The sequence below is a fragment of the Balaenoptera borealis genome (genome assembly GCF_965194805.1).
Source record: "Balaenoptera borealis genome assembly, chromosome: 19".
NCBI classification, from domain to species: Eukaryota; Metazoa; Chordata; class Mammalia; order Artiodactyla; family Balaenopteridae; genus Balaenoptera; species Balaenoptera borealis.
In genome coordinates, this window is record NC_138878.1 from 62174243 (window position 1) to 62194851 (window position 20609).

General features: G+C 57.0%; 3 protein-coding genes across 4 annotated transcripts; 1 reads left to right on the plus strand and 2 right to left on the minus strand.

Moving 5' to 3' along the window:
* Positions 1–91: 91 nt before the first annotated feature.
* On the minus strand, positions 92–4517 carry PTH2 (parathyroid hormone 2). The gene is made up of 3 exons (XM_082367700.1): positions 3913–4517; positions 3680–3801; positions 92–3180 (listed from the first exon to the last, which is right to left on the minus strand). The coding sequence occupies exons 2-3, from the start codon at positions 3796–3798 to the stop codon at positions 3006–3008; spliced, it is 294 nt and encodes a 97-aa protein (XP_082223826.1). The 5' UTR covers positions 3799–3801; positions 3913–4517; the 3' UTR covers positions 92–3005.
* A 1819-nt stretch (positions 4518–6336) lies between these two features.
* On the plus strand, positions 6337–8790 carry GFY (golgi associated olfactory signaling regulator; the record flags this gene model as incomplete). Its single annotated transcript, XM_082367699.1, has 3 exons — positions 6337–7516; positions 7790–7963; positions 8420–8790. The coding sequence occupies 3 exons, from the start codon at positions 6337–6339 to the stop codon at positions 8617–8619; spliced, it is 1554 nt and encodes a 517-aa protein (XP_082223825.1). The 3' UTR covers positions 8620–8790.
* Positions 8791–8940: 150 nt separating this feature from the next.
* SLC17A7 (solute carrier family 17 member 7) lies at positions 8941–19611 on the minus strand. Of its 2 annotated transcripts, none has more exons than XM_082367698.1 (12): positions 19415–19611; positions 15019–15271; positions 13955–14073; positions 13555–13669; positions 13388–13475; positions 13033–13119; positions 12799–12941; positions 12001–12150; positions 11694–11826; positions 10921–10947; positions 10599–10726; positions 8941–10358 (listed from the first exon to the last, which is right to left on the minus strand). In XM_082367698.1, exons 1-12 carry the CDS (start codon positions 19474–19476, stop codon positions 10065–10067), a joined length of 1599 nt encoding a protein of 532 aa, XP_082223824.1. In that variant the 5' UTR covers positions 19477–19611; the 3' UTR covers positions 8941–10064. The 2 variants fall into 2 exon arrangements, with proteins under 2 accessions (XP_082223824.1, XP_082223823.1); XM_082367697.1 differs by having other exon boundaries at positions 10921–11031; positions 19415–19609.
* Positions 19612–20609: the final 998 nt, after the last annotated feature.

A 20609-nucleotide genomic window follows, 5' to 3' on the forward strand; every position in this document is an offset into this window, starting at 1 on the left:
GCTCAGGAAAAGCACCTAACCCAGCCTGGGAGGTTAGAGATTTCTTCCCAAATAGGTGACATCTGCATTTAGTCTTGAAAGATGGGTAAGGTTGGTTATAGTAAACAGGGGCGGGGGAGGGTGTTCCAGGCAGAGGGAAAAAAGTGTGTGAAGACCAGGTGGTTGGAAAGCACCTCTGTGTGTAGAAAGCCATAGGCAGCACCATGTTGCTTGGATTTAAAAAAAAGCCAGGGAAGGATTTGAGGCTTTAGAGTTGTGAGAAAAAAGATAGGTAGACAAGAGCCCATTAAGGGTTTTGAACACCAGCTTGAACTCTACTGTCAAGTGTCCAAGAAAGGGCTGTGATCAGGGAAGGGGCAGAATCAACTATGGGTGGGAAAGAGACCTTCTGAGCCTGTATAGAGGGTGAATAATAATGGAGTGAGGCTGGAGGCAGGAGGTGGGGAGAAGGCTGGGGCCATGGTCCAGGTGAGAGAGCATGAGGCCTGAGCTGGGCTGGGTGCATGGATGGAAAAAAGGGCAGAGCAGAAAGAGGCAGAGCAGGAAGGACAGAGCCAGGACTGACAGGCTATGAAGGAGGATGAAGAGGGAAGGGGCAAGGACTGCACCTGCATCTGACCCAGTGACTGGTGGACAGTGGAGCCATTCCCAACATGGAGAACCCATGAGAAGGGGTGGGCTTGGGGGGGACACTCTGAGCTCATGTGGGGAGGAGTGAGTGTCTGGGTTCCAAGAAGTGGCTGGAGCCCTGAGCATTGGGCTTTCAGTCTGGAAATGGGGGTCTGGATGTTATTAGCTGTGATGGTGACTGAAGTGTGGGGATTGCTGAAATTTCCTGAGGAGAGGGGAGTAGAGTGAGAAGGGAAGGGGTTTGGGCACCATTTTGTGAAAAGCCTCAAATGCTAGGCAAGAGATTTGGGAGGAGGGACTTCCCTGGTGGTCCAGTGGTTAAGACTCCCCGCTCCCAACGCAGGGGAACCAGTTTCGATCCCTGGTCAGGAAACTAGATCCCGCATGCTGCAACGACGATTCCCGCAAATAAGACCCTGCGCAGCCTAATTAATTAATTAAATAAAAAATTAAAAAAAAGACGTGGGGAGGAAGTATAGGAAGAGCACAGGCCAAGACGGAGTTACCAGGCCCATCAGCAGACAGAGGATGAGGCTTCTCACAGGGTTGATGTGAGGCTGAAAGAGCCAATACAATGGTATGTGGAAGAGTGCCCAGCATATAGTAACTGCTCGTAACATTTTAATTCTCTTTCTCCATGAGAGTAGTGGAATGGTCTAGACTTCTGAAGTTGCACAGATTTGGGTTCCAATTATCCTTCACTAGCGCTGACAACTTGGGGAAATGATTCCTGACTTTCAGAGCCATGTTTCTTTGTAAAATTTGGCCAACTCCCCATAGTTGTAAGGAATAAATACAGTTAGTTATTCATTGTTCAGTATTTCTGAATAACAGGGAAACAGGCCACACCCCACAGCCTAAGGGCCAATTAGGGCGCGGTCCGCCTCTCGGAAATGCAAATTACGGGAGAGCTTGCCAATCACCAAGCGCCAGCCCCGCCCCCTGTCCTCACGTCGACTCGCTCAGCTCCACTCTCTTCTCTAGACCAATCAGAGCGCAGTCCGTGCGAGCTGCGCCACGGGAGCTAGGTTCAGAAACCTCGCAGTCCAGTTAAGGGAGTGAGTTGCTATGGTCACCACTGAGGGGCGGGGCGGAAGTGCTGGCCGAGCCTCCAGAGAGAGAGAGAGAGAGAGAGCGAGAGAGCGAGGGAGAGGCAGATTCTGATTGGCTGCTTCCTTACTTCCTTCACCGGTGGGCCAGGTGTTTCCCCGCCTCCGTCCCGTTCCTCCAGGAGCCTAAAGCTTTTCTCCTTTCTCCTCTCCTCCCGCCCCGCCCAGGCGCCCCAATGGTCTTCCGGGAGGCGCGCAGTTAGAAAACCCTGAAGAAACTGCTGCAGGCTGCTGCAAGAGAGGCGGAAACCCTTTTCTATTTTTTATTTTATTTTGGGGGGCTGCGGCCCCGTGGCTTTCGGGATCTTAGTTCCCTGACCAGGGATTGAACTCGCCCCAGCAGTGAACGCGCCGAGTCCTAACCACTGGATCACCAGGGAATTCCTGGAAACCCTTTTCTAATAATGTGTTTGGCTTCCAGAAGGGCGTACTTAAGTCTTCTAATGGTGTATCTGGTTTAATCCTCAAAATAGGTGAGGAAAATGAGGCTGGAAGGTTAGAAGCCCTTCCCAATACCACACAAGTAGGTTTAGGGGAACCCGGTTTTGAATGGCAGATGCATCTCCAGAGTCCCCCCACCGCCGCCCCCCCCAACTTTCCAATGCGCCCAAAGAGAAGTCGGGAAGTGATGCGAGAGCGGAAAAAGAGAAATTCAGAGAAAATGAGAGCCGGGAGAGAGACGGAGACCTAAAAGAAGAAAGAAAGGAAAAAAAGACACGAAGGAGACAGGCAGAGAAAAAAGAAAGTGACTAAGAATGGAAGGAAGAGTTTTAGGCAGAAAGAAGAGTCGAGAGAGGAGACAGAGATTCCCCAGAAGGCCGGGAAGCCATGAGGGTGAAAAAGAAGTATAGAGACTCCAAGAGAGAAGGACAGATACCCAGAGAGCAACAGAGAGCCAGAGAAAGAGGCAGTGACTCAGAGGGGGACAGAGACCTGGGAGGTTACAAAGAACAAGAGAAGGGGACAGAGTCGGGGGTGGGGTGGGAGCAGATATGCGAGTGGAGAGGGACAAAGGCACAGAGTGAGAGGAAAGGACAGAGCTGGGGCGGTAGTGCAGAGAGAGAGAGGATGAGTAGAGTGGGAGATGAGAAAAGAGAGAGGGAACTGGAGGTAGACGCCAGCGTAGCGGACGCAGGGCCCGCCCCCGTGCACGCACACACACACACACACACACCCTCCCACTACACACACACACACGAAGCACATGAAGGAGGCGCAGTCCCGACGCACAGCAGGGTCTTTATTAAGGTGGGGCGGGCGGGGCGCTCAGGGCGCGTCCAGCACCAGCAGCTTGTGCATGTACGAGTTCAGCCAGTGGCGGCGCTCTAGGGCGGCCAGCAGCCGCGCGCGCTCCCGAAAGGCCGCGTCGTCCGCCAGCGCCAGGCTCCGCCGCGACTGGGGGGTGACCGGACCCGCCCAAGCCCGGCTGGGGGTGTGGAGTCTGCCGGGAGATGGAAAGAGGCGGTTTCCATGTGTCCGGGCCCGCCGCCCGCCAACTGTCCTCCCCGCGGTCTAACTCGAAGCCCTGTTACTGCACCGTCTGTGGAGTGGCTCAGTCTCTGTCCCCTGTCTCTCTCTTTCTCTGTATGGGTCTCCGTCTCTGTGTTCACCAGGTTCGGAGCCTCCTGAGTACAGAGACCGAGTCTGATGCACCTGTCCGGCCCCAGCGCCCGGCGCGCGCCTGGCACACACCAAGACCCAGTAAACGTTGCTCAAGGAACAAACCCGTTCCTGCTTCGGCTCCTTTCAAGTCTCTCAAAGCCTTTCTCAGATCCTTGTGTATCTCTTTGTCTTGCTGATTCCCTGTCCACCCCCCATCTCTGTCCTCTCTCTGGGTCTCTGTTCCCCCTTTCTGAGTCTCTGTTCCCCTTTCTCTTTGGGTCTCTTCCCACCTCTCTTGAGTCCCCACCCTTCCTGGGAGACCTGGATGTCCTACGTACCTGAAGACCCCCGCGGGAGGCAGGGCGGCTCCTGAGGCGGTGCGGTGGCCCCAGGACACAAGTAGCAGCAGCAGCAGCAGTCGCGCCCGGGGGCTCCTGGGTACCTGGCGGGTCTCCATCACCTGTGGAGACACAGGAGAGAGCTCAGTGAGGCCCGCGTCCTGGCCCAGAACAGAACCCCGGCCCCACCATCCACCCCCACTCCCCTGCAGCCCGTTTGCAGGGCCCCCTACCGCGCAGTGGGTTCCGGCAGCGAGGCTGGCAGCCCCCTTATATCGCCTCCACAACCCCCGCAGCGGGCAGTGACGCAGACCAGGGGGCTGGGGGCGCCAGGTCAACCCCCGCCCAGGCTCATTAGGAGCTGCCAGCGATAATGAGGAGCTGGGGGTGGGGGCCCCGCCGCTGCCTTAGCGGCCACCCACTAATTGGGACCAGGAGCTGGGACCTGAAGAGAATTGGGAGGGGGAGAGACAGACAGAGAAGTGGACACAGGGGGTGTGTCAGAGGGATAAAAATAGAGACCGGCGGAAGGACCATCAGAGCAGAAGCCAGAGACACAGAGAGAGAAAGAGAGACAGGGGGAAGCAACAGAAGAGGGACTGATGGGGAGAAGCAGAGACACAAAGAGATTAAGTAACCATGACAGGGAAGGACAAAGACAGAATGACAGAGAAAAGGAAAGAGAGGAAGAAAGGGAGCAACAGAGGAAGAAAGAAGGGAAAAGGAAGGAAGAGAGAAAAGAGAGGGAAAGGGACCAAGAGAGCCAGCTAGAGATGGAGGAATGAGGGAAAGAGCACGCAGAAAGACAGGAAATGGAAGGACAGCCAGCCTGGACAGAGAGGTCCAGAGATGAATCCAGACAGTGAGAAAACCAGAAAGAAAGAGTGAGAAATGGGGGGTGGGGGGGGTGGGGGAGGGGGTTGGTAAGAGAAAGCAAAGGGTATGTGCGGGGGGAGGGGCAGTGAAGGCAGGTATAGTGACAGGCGAAATCAGGAAAGTCTTAGAGACACTGCAAAGAGGGGAAAGAGACAGACAAGGACCCTGACTTCCCTGAGGATGTGTCCAAGCCCTTCCCGGGGAGGAACTTGGGGGTGTTGTGAAGATAAGGCCCAATCCCCCTAACACTTGCTCTTAAGAGGGTGCTGTCTACACAATGGAATGGTAGACAAAGGTTGGGAAGTCCCAAAGGGCAGTAGCAATCTGAATCTCTGATTGACAGGACATGGGAACCTAGACTCATAGTTCCCCAGAGAGGAGGGGAACAGAGCCTGGCTCTGGGAAACTGGATTCCTGGATCTGAGGGGAGAGGTCTGAGGGTCCCGACTCCTGGCTCTTGAAGTGGGAGGCTACCCGAGACCTGGATTCTTGGGTTTGGGTGTAGGAGAGGGCAGAGGGCTGGGACCCCTGGCTTCACAGGGAGGAGAGCTTGGTTGGGCCACATCCCTCCACCAAATGATCCAGTCCCTAACTCCCTTCCCCTCTCCAGAGACAATTCCCTCATCTCTGTCCCTGTAAAAGTTCAAGCCTGTCGCTAGGCTCCCAGGATCCCCAGGGTGGGGGTCAGGTGCGTCATATGCACCCCTGAGACCCTACCTCCTGCCGCCCTGCCCAGAGCCATTCTGCAGCATTCACTGATTTCTGCATTCAGCTCTGCTCACCTGTTGTTATCTTGGACCCCACTGAGCAGGTAAGAGACCCCAAACCCCAAGTGACCCTGTCCCATTTGGGTGTATGCCAACCCCACCTCCACCTGACCACAGACCTAGGCATCTCTGCCCCAGACCAGCCCCTGAGACCTTGAGATCCCAGCTCCATCCTCAATAAACAGAGACCTGAGTCCTGCCCCACGGCTCTCTCCTCCTGAAGGCTGAGGAATCCAGACCCTTATACACCTATCTCTGGAGGACAAAGGCTCAGAGTTCCCAATTTCCTTCTAACTCAGGACCCAAGAGTTCCAGACACCCATTTCCTTTCTCCCCTGTAATCCAGCCCCCCTCCAAGCTTTGCTCCCTCAAAATTCTAGGCATCTGAACCTTCAAGCCTCTCTTTTCTAAAGAATTAGGAATTTAGACCCACATTTAGGGCCCTCCACCCTCTGGGAGCCAGGAGTCTGAACCCCCAGCAGCCTTCTTGACCAGGATCCAGGAGTCTCCCTCCTCCCCCAGTTACAGGCATTTAGGCCCCCTCCTCCCTCAAATCCAGGCGTTCAGGACCCCAGCCCGCAGGCGTTCCTTCTGAGCCTCCTCTAATGTAAACAACTGTTAAGTCAAGGTGTCCCCAGGGCTCTTGGAGAGGAAGAAATCCCATGCCCCTCAGAGGTCTACACCCTTCGAAGCCGAAGTCAAGGAGGTCTGGGGGCTTGGAAAGGTGTCTTTCTTTCCCAATTTTCCTGGGACCCCTTAGGGAAACAGATAAGGAAATTTACTACGACTCCCAAGAAGCCCTGTGCCTCAGTCTCCCTTAGCTACGGCAGCTACCGCCTCACAGCCTTCAGGGAGTTGCAGGGGGCTTCTCCTTTACCTGGTGCCCAGAGCTGGGCGGAGACGCGGTCTACCCGGAGACCAGTGGGCGTGGCCTCCGGAGTCGCCTCCCGGGCGACTTCTGGCTTTAACCCCTTCCTTCCCGCTCCCCCACTGCTACAGGTAAATCCCAGAGCTATGAAATCCTTCAGCCCAATCCTCTTCCTTCTCGTCTTTCTCTTCGCCTGGCTGGGTTCCAAGGCTGCCCCTTCGGCCTCACCGCCTGAGGGTTCCGACTTCTCGCGGATAGACCACCCCTCTCAGCCCTCCCCTCCTGCATCTGGAAATTCCACTCTCAATGGGAGTAACCCAGAATCCCCCAGGACCGCTTATCCTGAGCCCTGCAAGACACCTCATGCGGTTTCCCCTGAGCCCTCCCCCCTTGAATTCACTGAGACCCCCAACACTGACCTCCGAGAAAGCCCACACCCAGAGTCTCCTGAGGCCCCCAAACCTAACTCACTCAACACCTCAATATCAGAATCCCTGGACACCCTCCAAATTAAACCCTCCAAAATGACATATCCAGAACCTTCTGAGACCCCCAAACCTGACCCAACTGAAATTCCACACACAGAATCCCCTGAGACCCCCAAACCTAATTCGTCCAAAACTTCACACCCAGAATTTCCTGAAACCCCAAACCCTGCCCCTACACAAACTCCACACCAAGAATCCCCAGAGATTTCCAAACATAGCTCCACTGAAATCTCACATGCAGAAGCCCCTGAGACCCCTAATCCTGACCCCACCAAGACTTTTGACCCCAAATCTCCAGAGACCCGTGACCCTGACACCACTGAGACCCCAAATTCTGAATTCCTCCAGACACTCCATCCTGACCCTACCAAAACCCCCCACCCAGCATCTCATGTAGGCCACAATCCCAACCCCACTGAAATTCCCCAAACAGAATTCCCCACTACCCCCTACCAAGATGCAACAGAGACCCTCCCAGCCTCTGATCCTGAGATCTCCACTAGTCTTCCCCCAGAAACGCCTGCACCCTTCAAGGAAGAAGTTACTGCCCTAAATGAGCTGCCCCTGAATCCCAAATCAGAAACCCTTGCAGCCACCCAGCCCGACGCCCTTAAATTGCCCACTTCAGAATCTCCTGGGACCGTTGATCTGAAAGTCCCCCAGAACTCTAGCCCTAAAGGGCCCGACGCCCTTCCTCCCTCAGCCCGGATTGTGAGGTCCCCTGCTCCTCCAGGGCCCCCCGATCAGCCCGCCCCTGTCACTCCGCGGGCCCCCCAGCGGCGCAGCCGAGGTGAGAGTGTCAACACTATCATCGTGGTGGAGCGAGTGAAGGAGACTGGTGAGGGACTAGGACCCGCACTCCTGGGTCTGAGGGAGGAGGGCCCTGGGAGCCGGACTCCTGGGTCGAAAGGAGGAGAAGGCTGTAAGCCCCTCTTCGGAGTCTGAAGCGGGGAGGAAGCTGAGGGCTGGTACTGCGGGGTCTGAGGGAGGAGACACTGGGGGCCGGGGCTCCCGGATCCAAGGGAGGAGGAGGGTGGGATCTGGATTCCTGGGTCTGAGGGTGGAGGAGGCTAGGAGTTTAGATTGCTGTTCCTGGGCCTCCTTCCTTCAGGCGTGACCCTGGTGGGGCGTCCCCGGGGCGAGACAGGCGGGGCCCTGTGCCTATTCCTCGCCGGGACCGGGCTGCTTATTGGCATTTTCCTGCTCCTGTGGTGTCTCTACCGCCGGGCGGCTCGACACCGGCCCTTCGCACACCACCGGCTCCCGAACGACGGAGATGAACCGGGTGAGCAACCCCTGTAGCGTCCCGCTCCTTGAATGCCTGCACGTTTCCTTAACCTGGTTTCGCCTGACACTTCAGGGCGCCCTACCTAAAAGTACAGGTCCCCATCCAAGGTCAGTAGAAGCCCTGAACCCTCCAGGGTCAGGTTCTGCCCCCCAGTATTCTGAAATTTCACACACACATGTCCAGTTCCGCCCCCAGCCCAGCCGGGAGTTGCCGCACGCTCGGAGCTGCAGGTCCCTACAAGCCCCGCCCCTTCCCCTCCAGGAGCGCGGCAGGCCCCGCCCCTGCTGCTTGGACGCCACGCCCCCTCGTCTATTCAGGGGCCCTTTAATTCGAAAACCCCGCTCCAATGGAAGGTCGGAATCCTCTTCCCTGTCTCCTCATTGGCCAGCGGCTCAGTAGAGGGGACAGGCCCCCTGTCAGCCTATGGATGACCTCGTTCCTTTGTCCCCACAGTTATGCATTTGGACGCCCCGAAGGACCCCTACAACCTCTACTTTTATGCGCCGAACGCCTGGGTCCCTTCACACATCGCTACCAAGCAGCCACCGCCCACCCCCCCACTGCCACCCAAGCTGCCTCCGCCGCCCCGCGGGGGCCGCCCCCAGCACCTGGAACCTCTCTCCCCCTCCACGCTCCCCAACAACTTCGTGTGAGCCCCTCAAGACCTGCACCTTCCCCAGACAGAGGAAGGACCCAGAGGTCCTGTCCTCCTGGCCCGCTTTGCTACATAGGGGTCCTCTCGGATAGAGGGTCCAACACGCAGAGATGCTTTAGATGTCAGCGGAGAACATACTCTAAGGACGAATAAATCACGTGTTCCCACAGCTAGACAACTCCTCTGGCCTAAGTCCTGGGGGAGGAGAGTGGCTGGGGTCCTAGGATCCCAGATGTGAGGAGGGAGGAGGCTGGGGGCCTGGACTCCTGGGTCTCAGGGAGAAGCGTGCTGGGGACTCCCAAGGCCAATGACGACTGGGTGTGTACACCAAAGCATTTTATTGGGAGAGGGGCAGGGCAGGGTTTACAATCACAGAGACAGAGACACAAAGACACAACCCTGCCCCGGGGAAAAGCACCCCTTTTCCCCAGCCCCATTCCCTTTCCTGGGATTCTGTGACTTCTCCTATATATGTTCCCCAAATTCTAAGCCGAAATAGGGGAATCTGAGAGGGGAAGGATCCCAGATTTGGAGTCATTTAGCCCCTGAGGGAGGCAACAAATGGCCACTGAGAAAATGAGGGTAGTTTGAAACCACCCAGAAGAATAAAGTGCAAGGAATTGGGGGGAAGAGGAGCATCTTGAACCACCATGGGAAAGTTCAATGCCGGTGGCTTCAAACCATTGAGTTGATGGACTTGAGCAGCCACTATTTAGACCTGAAAACCGTGTCAGAAAAAGTGCATGGGAGTGAAGAGAGGCATATTGTTAAAACTGCCATTTTGGTTGTTTCCCTAGGTATTGTGCTAAGCTAGGGAGAAGGTCTTGGGGAATTTGGTGCTTCAGCAGAATATGCTGGTGGAGGGAGGGGTGAAGAGGTGTGTGTGGGGGGGTGCTTGAAACTGCCATTTCCCCTCAGAAACGCTGGTGAGAATCAATCCCTAGAATGGCAGGGATGGGTGATTAGGTAAACCAACTTGGAAAATGCAGAATAGAGTTGGGAGAGATTTGAAACTTCTAGACGGAAGACCTTGAATTTTTCTGAAAGGGGAGGGGGGGCTGAGTAATCTCAGGGCTTAGCCTGAGAGTCCCTGGGGTTAAAGGAAAGGGGGAGGTGCCCAAAACCACAAGAGAGAGTAAGAGATTGAACTGTCCATTCAAATAAAGCCCTGAAAGGAGAGATTTGAAACCACTGAGGCAGAAAAAGTGGAGAAGGGAAACTTTAGGGGAATTTGGGTATCCTTGAAACTGCCAGTCTGCAGCTTCACTACCCCTGAGAGGCAATTGGGAGGGGAAGAGGATTTGACAGCACTGGGAACAAGGGAGAGTGCTTCTTAGGCCTGAGGCAGGACAGAGAGGACTGGGGTTCCTTGACAGTGTCACTCAGGCCAGAGATGTGTGGAATGGAGGTCCTGGAAACTGCCATCCAGCGGGAGGCACATGGTCAGTAGCCCCGGACCGGGGGTGGGGGTCTTGGGGGTTGAACTGTGCTGTGTGTAGCTCCATAGGAGGGAGGGGGAGCAGGGGGTGCCCCGGGGGGCTCAGCCTCATCCTCCATTTCGCTTTCGTCACTGCCAGCCAGCTGGTCGTGGCCAACAAAGCCACATTTCTCTTCGCTCATCTCCTCAGGCTCCGCCCACGGCTGCTTCTCTCCGGAAGCGAAGACCCCGTAGAAGATAACTCCTCCATAGTGCACCAGGGAGGCAATGAGGAACACATACTGCCACTCCTCCCGAGTCTGGGGCGGGGACAATGGGGAGGTGAAGTCAGAGGACAGAGAAACAGGAGGTGGAGAGAGAACCTGAGCGGGGCGGGGGGGGGGGGGGCAGGGAGGCCCAGAGAAAGGGAGACCGAGATCCAGAAAGAGGCTGAAAGAGACCCAGAGAGGGCAGGGATGGAGCCCAGGGAGGGTGGCGCACGTCAGGAGGGTAATATACACAAATTTGGAGGGCAAGTGGGTCAGGGCCCGCGCACGGACCTTGTGCTTAGTCATGGCACCCACGATGATGGGGCACACCATGCCGGACAACGTGCCCACGCCGTTGGAGATGCCCATGAGGATGCTGGCATAGCGCGGGGCGATGTCCAGGTGGTTCACGTTGAACCCTGGCAAGGCGAGCCAGGAGACGTCACAGCCGATTCTCGCTCGAGTGACTCCTCCCCCACCCCTACCTCCCCCCTCCCCGCCGTTCTGGCTTTTTAGTCCACCTTTTGCGAGGCTGGGAGGTCCCCTTCCTGAGCCAGGAATTTCCCCACAGAGGTGACCAGAGTTCCCCCAGGGGCGGATCGGCGGTTCTCACCAGAGATGGCGAAGCCGCTGAAGCCCACTGCGAGGACAAGGAAGGAGATGGCCACGCCCTTGGAGTGCGAGTAGCCGACCACCAGCAGCAGCGTGGCTTCCATGCCAAAGCCTACAGAGAGCCGCTTATCTGAGCGCAGGCCGCCCCACGCCTCTCCAGACCCGTTCCCGCCGCAGCCGACCCCTATTCGCCCCAGTCTGGACACTTCCACGCCTGTCCCTGGCTTTGTTCCCCATTCTGTCCGCGCCCGCCCCAACCAAGCCCTCACCTCCCCAATGCCTGGCCCTTGGCCACGCGCACAGGCTCGCCGCCCCGACCTGGCACTCCGTGGCCCCACCCACTGACTAGGCCACGCCCTGAAGACGCAGGGTCCAGGCCCCACCCAGGCACCTTCGCACCTTCCCTTTCTGTCCCTATTCATTACACTCAGACCTTTGTCTCTCCAGGTTCCCCCTCTTCATCACCCAGTTCCCATCCTACTCTGGCCAGCCTCGTATAGACCCCGTCCTTCCAGACCCAACGTGGTCTCGCCTTTGCTCCACCTGGACAGCAATACCTGCCTTGCCCTTCTACCCCTCGGCCCCTGAGGCTGCTACCTGCCATTCTGTTCCAACCAAGTCTGGTCTCACCCTGGCTCAGCCTTTTTGGACGCGCCCCTGGGCACGCCCTCTGACCTCTGCCCCTTCCTCAGAGTCCGGCCCCCTAGATCTGCCCCACGGCGCTCTGCCCCTCCCAGGCTGTCCCAGACCAGATCCAGGCCCCGCCCCACTCACCCCCACAGTTCATCAACTTGCGCACGTTGGTGGTGGACATGATACGGCGGCTCCTGAGGAAGTCGGCGATCTGGCCTCCAATGGGCACGATGATGGTCATGACCAGGTGAGGCAGCGCTGACACCAGGCCCACCTGCGCCAGCGGGCGTACAGGGAGGGGGCTCAGGGGCCACGTGCCCGGGGTCTCCACGGCTCAGGTACCACTGGCTCCTCCCTGTGCCCCGTTCCAACCCCTTGGGATCCAGGTCCCTCTCCTTCCCCCCTCAACCCCCGCCGCTCCCGCAGCACCCTCCCTTCTGGGCCCAACCTTGCTGATCTCAAAGCCGAACACTTCTTCGAAGTAGGCGGGCTGGGAGATAAGAAGCAAGTAGAACGTCCAACTGCGGCAGAAGTTGGCCACGATAATGGCGTAAACTGGCATGGACGTGAAGAAGCGCCGCCAGGGTGTGTTAAACTTCTGTGGTGGGCGAGAGGAGGGACGGCTAAGACAGAGAGCGGGGCTGGGCGCTCTCCGTGTCCCTACAGGGATCCCACTATAGTCCGCAGAGACCCAGGTTTCCCGATCTCACTAAAACCTCCAAGGACGCAGGGTCGCCAGCCTGACCACGTCCCCATAGGAACGTTGGCATCCTAGCCTCACAGTAACACTTCAGGGATGCAGGGGTCCCGACTCTACAGTGGCCCTCAGGTTGGCAGGTGTCCGGAGCCCACGATGACCTTCAGAGACTCATAAATGGACCCAAGAGTCTCTTTCCATCCAATTACGCCCCCTAATTCTAGCCTCACCCACCCCGAGGTCTAAGCAAAACCTCACATTCTAATCCGCCTCTGCAGGTTTAACCACGCCCATCAGTGGTTCCGCCCACCTCGCCACCAAGCCCTGCTCTCAGCACCTGCTAATGCCGTTCTCTCCGGGCTTTAACACCGCCTCCTAGGTTCTAGCTCCATCCACCTTGCGTTCCCATCAAGTCTCCTCTAAATGTCTATGCAAACCCACCAAGATCTACATGCAGTGCGGGTTCAAAGCCCATTTTTCTCCTGCGTCCCTGCCTCGATATCTCTCCTCTCCCCACCACGCCCCCGCCCCGCAGGCTTGGGCCCGGACCGTGACGGGGTTCATGAGTTTGGCGCTCTCGCCGATGGCGTCCTCGATGTACTTGCGCTCCTCCTCGGAAATGCTAGGGTGCAGCGCCGGGGACTCGTAGGAGACGAGCAGCCAGAACAGGTACCAGAAGATCCCGAAGCTGCCTGGGGGGGTCAGGAGGGGGATGGAAGCGAGGTGACGACCGGCCTCGCTCTGCCCCAGCGCCACCCGGACCCAGGCGTCCGGGCCCCTCACCGTAGACGTAGAACACAGAGCTCCATCCTGAGTACTGCACCAGGACCCCGGCGAGAGGCATCGCGACCACTGCCCCAGCATAGGAACCTATGGGGGATGATACAGGATGGAGAAGAGTCCCATTCTCCCTCAAATGCAATAAGGCGGATTCCCAGCCCCCACCTTTCTGGGACACAGATGCACAGGCCACAGCCCCTCCTCCCTCGGATACTTCAGTCTGGGTCACCAGCCCCCTCCTCTCTCAGACCCGGGAGTCCAAGCCCTCATTCCCCTCCTTCCTCAGACCTAAGAGTCCATACTCCAGCCCCCTACATCCTCAGACCCACAAGGCTGGATCCCAGCCCCTTCCTCTCACCGCAAAAGGCTGTTGTTGCCAGGCGACTCCGCTCTAAGGGCGGGGCCCATTTGCTCCAGATCCCGTGGCAGGCGGGGTACGTGACCCCCTAGGGAGGAGAAAGCCAAAGTCAACGAGAAGAGGCGAGGCTAGAACGGCGGCGGGGGTCATAGGGGGCGGAGCTTTACCTCTACCAACCCCTGCAGGATCCTCACGAAGATGACACAGCCATAGTGGACACGGGCAGCCGAGGGGATCAACATGTTTAGAGTGGAGGTAGCCACAATAGCAAAGCCAAAAACCCTGATAGGAAGAGTTCGTGGTCCGAGAAAAGAGTCCAGCTACCCCGCCATACCTAGGATTCTGCCCTTTCCTCCCACAGCAGGCGAGGCCCTGCGCCCCCAGAACCCCAGGCCCCACCTTCTCTGTGACCCCCCACCTTCCACAATCACAAGCCCCGCCTTTCTCTAGGACCCTGGTCCAGAACCCAGGCTCCTCCCATTTTCCCGGAGTCAGCCCCCAAATGCAAGGCCAAACCCTCTAACTCCACCCACACTCTGCCGCCCACTTTGAGACCCCACCCCATACCTGTTGGCTGCGAATTTTTGGCAAATAAATCCTCCAGGAATCTGGGTGACAATGTAGCCCCAGAAAAAGGAGCCGTGTATGAGGCCAACAGTCTCTGGATCCCAGCTGAACTGAGCTTTCTGTGGGCCAAAAGTCACATCAAACCAGCATCTCTGCCCCAGGTTCTGCTCCTCCACCAATCAGCACCCACAGACAGTCCCTCATCCAATCAGCAACAAGGATCCCCTCTCGCCTTCAAAACACCTGCCAATCAGAGCTCGTGCCACCTACCCCAACTCTGTTCCTCCATGTTGCTAAGACCGCACTACCTTAGCAGTGGGGCCTGTTGCTGCCTAGAAGCCTAGCTCTGCCTGCTTCCCTGTCTCAGGGTCCCTTCTCTGAATGTCTAGGGGCCCATATATGGGGGTGGGGGTTCTTTCTCCACTTCTAACCAATGTACAAACCGTTTGCTGATTGACCAGGATGGGGTCTAGGCAGGGACAAGAAGTAGCCAAAAGGTCGGGCCTGATTGGAAGGGAACAAGGGGCGGGTAGGCCACAGCCCAAATCAGGAATTTTTTTCTGAGGCGGGGTCATGGCCTATACTGAAATTAAAATAGGGAGAAAGTCTGAAATGAGGCGGAGCTTTAGGTAACGACCAGAGCAGATGGGGGAGGGATTTAAGCAACGGTGGAACTTCAGAAAATCCAGAATCAAAATTCACGGTGGAACCTGAGTTGCACCTGGGATTAAGATGCAACACTGGAACAGGTGTGGGACGCAGGTGGAGCAAAGTTGCTAGGAAGCCCAAAATGGAGCAGAGGCAACACATAGGGAACCTAATGATGGGCAGTCTGCATTTTGAAATCAGAGACCTGAAACAAATAGGGGCGGGGCTTCATTTAGATGGGGGCGGGGCTTAGGAAGGGAAGAGCCCCGAGATGAGATGGAGCTGAGGGGGCAGCACAAATGGGAGGGGCTACTCAGGCTTTGGTGTGGAAGGGGCGTGGTGTGGGCGGGTGTGACGTCATCAGAGGGCGTGGGCAGTGTTATCAGCAGCCTGAGGTAGCATCCGCCCTGAGCTACCTGCACCACCACGTGGCCCCCGCGGTGGGTCGTGCTGTTGTTGACCATGGAGACAATGGCCACGCCCAGGTTGCAGCGGATGCCGAAGCTGATGCAGAAGCCCAGGCCGCTCATGATGGCGATAATGTAGCGGCGAGGGAGACCAAAGCAGGTGCAATCCACGACCGGCTGGTCCCGGGTCTGCGTCGTCACCGGGCGCCCATCAGCACTCAGCTCCAGCGTCTCTGCACCTTCCTGCCGCTTCTCCAGAAGACTGAGAGGCAGCAAGGGTCAGACTCAGACGTCCAGTCCCCAGCCCCCTCCTCCCACGACACAAAAGTCCAGGGCAAAATCTGCTTTTCAAGACCTGGGATTCTAAGCCCGCACTCCCTCTTTCCCCAGGAGTCCAGCCCCTGACTCCCTTCTCCCCCTCTGGATCCAGGAATCTGGACCCCGGTCTCCATCTCCCTCAGATGAGGAATTCGCACCCCCAGGCCCTTCCTCCCTCAGACTTGAGTGGGGAACTCCTCAGTTCCCTTCTCCCCCAGCCCTGTCACCTCTTGACTCAGTTGTTTTAGACCCAGGCTACCCTTTGCGATCCAAAACCCTGTGACCCCAGCCCTCCCCGCCAAGGTCCAGAGACACTCTCCAGCCCCCTCTTCCAGATATGAGCCTATTTGAGGAAGCAAAAGGCACTAAGGAGATGCTTCAGCAAAGGTGTCAAAAGAACAGATGCTTCTCAGCCACGTCTGCTATGTATACGGTCCCCCCTCCTCCCCTGCCCCCTGTGGCATGCCCTTCCCTGCTTCCAGGCACCAGTTGTGGGCCTGACATCCAGCTGACTCCATTCAGCCACTGGAAGCCCATTCCCAGGGATTGGGGGTGCGGAGACGTCCAGGGCACTGGAATCCAGCAGCCCAGCTGGATATCCCTGGAGAAACTTGAGTTCAGGCTGTCAGCCTAGGGGGTAGGGAGGAGGAGTGGCGGGAGGTGTCCTGGCAAGGGACAGATGGCCCTGGTAGGGGGATTGGCTCAGTCCCCAGTGAGGCTCTCGCCCCCGCCTGTTCTGGATCCAGGATTGAGTCTGTGATGATGTATAGGGTACTTGGAGGGCCACCTCAAATCCAGAGAGAGGCTGCAGGGAGAAAGAGGTGCCCTGAGATGGGTGTGGAAAGATTCAAAAGGAGGGCTACAGAGACAGGGTGAGGAGTGCAGAGGCTGAGAGAAAGAGGGTCAGAGACACAGAGGAAGGAGAGAGACCCAGAGAGAAGGGGACAGATATCCAGAGAGAGACAGACATCCAGTCAAGAAGAGAATAAGACAGGGGCAGAGACCCTGAGAGAAGGTGGGGGACAGCACAAAGACCCTGAGAAGGAAAGGGACAGAAACCCAGAGAGGGACCCAAAGTCAGGTAGAGACAGAAACCCAGGAGAGAGAACACAGAGGCAGAGACCCAGAACGCTGAGAGAAACATGGAGAGACTAGGAGCGTGAGGAGAGACAGACTAGGGATATGATTTGTGAGGTGCGGCCCCGCTCCGAGGCGGGTAGGCAGCCAGGGGATCGGGCTGGATCCCAGGAAGGGGCTAGAACAGATGGAGGCGAGGGAGACTGGGACGGGGGAGGAAAGAACAGCCAGACGGTCTGGGAGGAGGCGGGTGGAAGAGATGAGAACAGCAGCCCTCCCCATCCTAGAACTTAAGGAAGTGGAGGAGGGGGTTAAGAAATGGGCGGTGGGTGGAGAAAGGGACGGGGGAGCTGACAGAACCTAGCGGGATGCGGAATGAGACCCTGGGCAGAGAGCCAGAGAGAGGGGAATGGAAGCCCCCAGAATGAATAGCACAGGGTGGTAGGGACTGCCCTCCACCAGAACAGGCCAGCCAATGAGATTAGAATTTGACCCAGGTTGCTCTCACATGCTATTTGACCCTGAAACTCAAGATATGATTGCAGCCCCTGAAATGTGATATTCATTGTTAATACTAGGACATAGATCTTAGATCAAGGCTTTCTAAACCGAGGGAGGCAGTCTCAGTATTCCATACCTATAAAATGGGGGCAAGAGTAGAATGTGAGGTTACAAAGAGGGAACTTCAAGGTGATATTATCATTTCAGAAGAAGAGAACCAGGGATGCAGAGATGAAGGTGCCCCCAATACTTCACAGAGGACAAGAACAGAGAGGGGAGACCCTGGATAGGGTCCTTTTTCCTCTCTGGATGCCTGGAACTCAGGTCTAGGGACTTGGTGGTGAGGAAAAGCAGCACTTAGGAGGCAGGTAACCAAAATGAAGACGGTGTCTCAACCTGCCTCTCTGGGTCTCTGCCTCTGCTTCTTGCAGATTCTCGGTCCACTCCCCTCTCCCCCGTCCAAGGTCTCTGTTCTCTTATATCCCTTTGGTTCTCCCTTATCTTCCTATTGTACAACTGAGGAAACTGAGGCTCAGGAAGTGGAAGTACCATGTCCAAGGTCACACACAAGAGTAGCAATGGGGCCTGACCACTTCCTGGCCCTCAGCATCACCCCTCCCAAGGCCTGGCTCTCAGAAAGGAGGTATTTTGGCTCCTGTCTCTACTGTATTCCCCTTCCCCCCCTTGTCCTTGCCCCAAGTCATCTGGGTTACTGTGTGTTTCCTGGTCTGAGGGAGTTTTCCACCCACTCCAGCATCACTCATCTCGAGGAAGTCTGCAGCCTCCATCCCAGACTTGGTAGGGAGACTGACCTGGGTTCGAATGATGCCATATTTATTCAGCTATTGTTTTCCCCCCCTTTTCCAACTGTGCTTCAGTTTCCCCAGCTTTGTCTAGAGGATTAAAAGGAATCAGGGTGTTGTGTCCAATATAGGGCATTCCCCCTGTCTCGCCAACCATCAAAGTGAACCCCAGGATTCAGATGCTCTTCTGGGCTCAAACTCCTTGGTGACTGTCCTGGTGGGAGCCCTGAACTCTGGGGTCTCTAGGGGCTCAGAAGGCAGCTCAGAGAGGTGACGGTAAGGCAGAGACAGATGGAGAGAAACCCAAACACAGAGAAGCTGAGAAACGGAGACTGAGGGAGAGGGCCTGAGAAACACATCCCTCCTGCTGCCGTCCCCCTTCCCAGCCCCTCCACCAGCACGTCTCTCTCCCTCTCCTGACTTCACACTGATGTATTTTGAGAAACTCGTGAAAGGAGGTGAGAAAAAGGGTGGGGAGGGGCTGGAAGATTAGGAAAAGAAGGGGTGAGGTTATCTCATCTCCCCACCCCCCTCCCATCACTGTGCCATCCTCCTGCCCCCTCCCTTCTGTCCAGCTTTATTCCCATCTCTCACGTTACTGAAGGGTGGGGTAACTTTGGAGCTAGTAGGTGATCTGCAGCAAGCAGGGCTAGTGTTAGACTTAGAGAAGGACCTGCATGGTCTAGTGAGCTGGTCAATCAAAGATGGGATCAGAGCTGTGGGCCAAGGGGACCCAAGGGTCTGAGGGAATGGCGGCAGGGGCATAGTGCTGATGAGGCCATCTCCTCCCCGCACTGTAGCCAGATATTTTTAGGCTTCTCCGCAGCTGAGTAATTTCTCTGACTTGGAGCCAGGGCTGGGGTTGGGGGTGAGAGACTCGGGAGAGGTGTCCAGACTGCTCTGGGGACACCCAGGTCACTGGGGTCATCTCTTTGGCTGGAAGGAAGTCCCTCTGAGCTCTAGCCTGTACCCTTTGGGAAGTCTGTCCTACCCCAGGAGCCTAATTTTTGGCCGGCAACTCCCTTCTCCACCAGAGACCCAGGATACCCTGGCTTCTTCCTGCCAGCTTAACTCTCCTCAAGGACAAGGACCAATGGGCCCCAATCCGATTTAGCTTCAGATTAAACTCTCTGAGAGATGGAAACTGGCAAACACACAGAGATGGAGAGACCCGGGGTGGAGGAATAAAAACCCAGAGAGAGGGTCAGAGACCCAAAGGAGAGGGTCAGAGGCCCTAGGGCAGGGAGTTGGGGGACAGAGATTCAGAGAGAGAGCGACAAAGACCTAGACAGAGGGGTTGTAGAGAACTAGTGAGAGCAATGGCCAGAGAGCGGGACAGAGACTCAGAGATAAAAGGAAACAGAGACCTAGAGAGAAGGAACAGAGATCTAAAGAGAGGAAGCAGAGAGAAGATAGGAGAACGGAGACCCAGAAGCGGGGGAGGGAGTCAGAGACCCAAACAAGGGGGATATATAATCCCAGAGAAAAGAACAGAGCCTGGGATGGGGTGGGGCGCAGAAAAATGATGGATGAGACAAGACCAGGGAGAGCGGCGCCGTCGGAGACCGAGGGAGAAAACTGGACAGATGGGTGTCCCCCCACCCATGGGTATCGCCTGTCTAGCTGTCCGTCTGCGCCCAGGTGGGAATGAGCGTCCTCCTCGGACCCTAGCCCTCTTCCCCGCCCAGGATCCCCACCGCGCTCACCGGTGCAGCCTCCCGAGGGCACGACCCGCCAGCTTCCGAAACTCCTCCTGGCGGAACTCCATGGCGGCTGCCCCTGCTGCTGGTCCCCCTCGCCCCGCCGATCCCCCCGCCCGCGGGCCCGGGCAGCCGCGTCCGGGTACCCGGGGTCCGCCCCGGCCCGGCCGGCCCCGCAGCTCCGCTCGGGGGGAAGGAGGCTGCGAGTGCGGGCTGTCTGGGGGCTGTCACTGGACTCAGCGTCGGGGGTGGGATGGGGCAAGAAGAGGCCCCGCCCATCCACGCTAGACCCCGCCCCTTGTATTCTAGTCCCGCCCGCCTTTCGCAGCCCTCCATCCCGGTTCTTGCCCCGCCCTTCCACTCCAAGACCACGCCTCTGGGTTCTGAACTCACGTGTCTGGGTTGCATCGCCCCCAGTTCTGTCCCTTCCCGGAATTACTCCCCCCTCATCCATCCCCCACCAGCTCCTTCTACCCCAGATTTTCTCTCCTCCCGAGTTCTTTCCCATCTGAGATTTGCTCCCCCCGATTCACAGTTCCCCCTAATTTCGTCCCCACATTTTCATCCCCTACAGTTTCATCTTCCTCTGAGTTTCCTTTGCGTTTCATCCTCCCAGCCCTATCCCTCCGAATTTCTGTGCCCTCCAGTTCCACATCCTGCCCAGCGCCCTCCATCCCCAGGCCACCACATCCTCAGTTCCAACTTTCCCATTCAGAGGGTTCTTTTCTCATTCAGGGAATTCCTTCCCCCTCCCTAGATTCCAACCCCCATTTCGATACACCCATTGTCCCTTCTAGTTCTTCCCCATCCAGTTTCTTCGCCCTTGACTCCCATCCACCTGTTTCCATTTTCCCCTTTTGAATTTCATGTCCCTCCAGTTCTATTTCCCCTCTAGGCGCATCCCGCCTTCCAGTTCCTTCATTTCCGATTTCCTTCCCATCTGAGTTCATCCCTTATAGTTATACTCCCTCCACCCCCAGTTGCTGGTCATTATTCCCTCCCTAGCCTCGGATCTATCTCCGCCCTATGAGTTCTCTCCCCACCCTGAGTTCTCTCCCCAGCCCTTGAGTTGTGTCCCCTTGGATATTTCTTTACCCCTGAGTTCTGTCCCCTCCCCTGGGATCTGTCCCTGCTTTGATATTTGCCCACACCCCCTGGAATCGGCACCAGGAATACGTCCGTGAGTTCTGTCCCCAGCTAC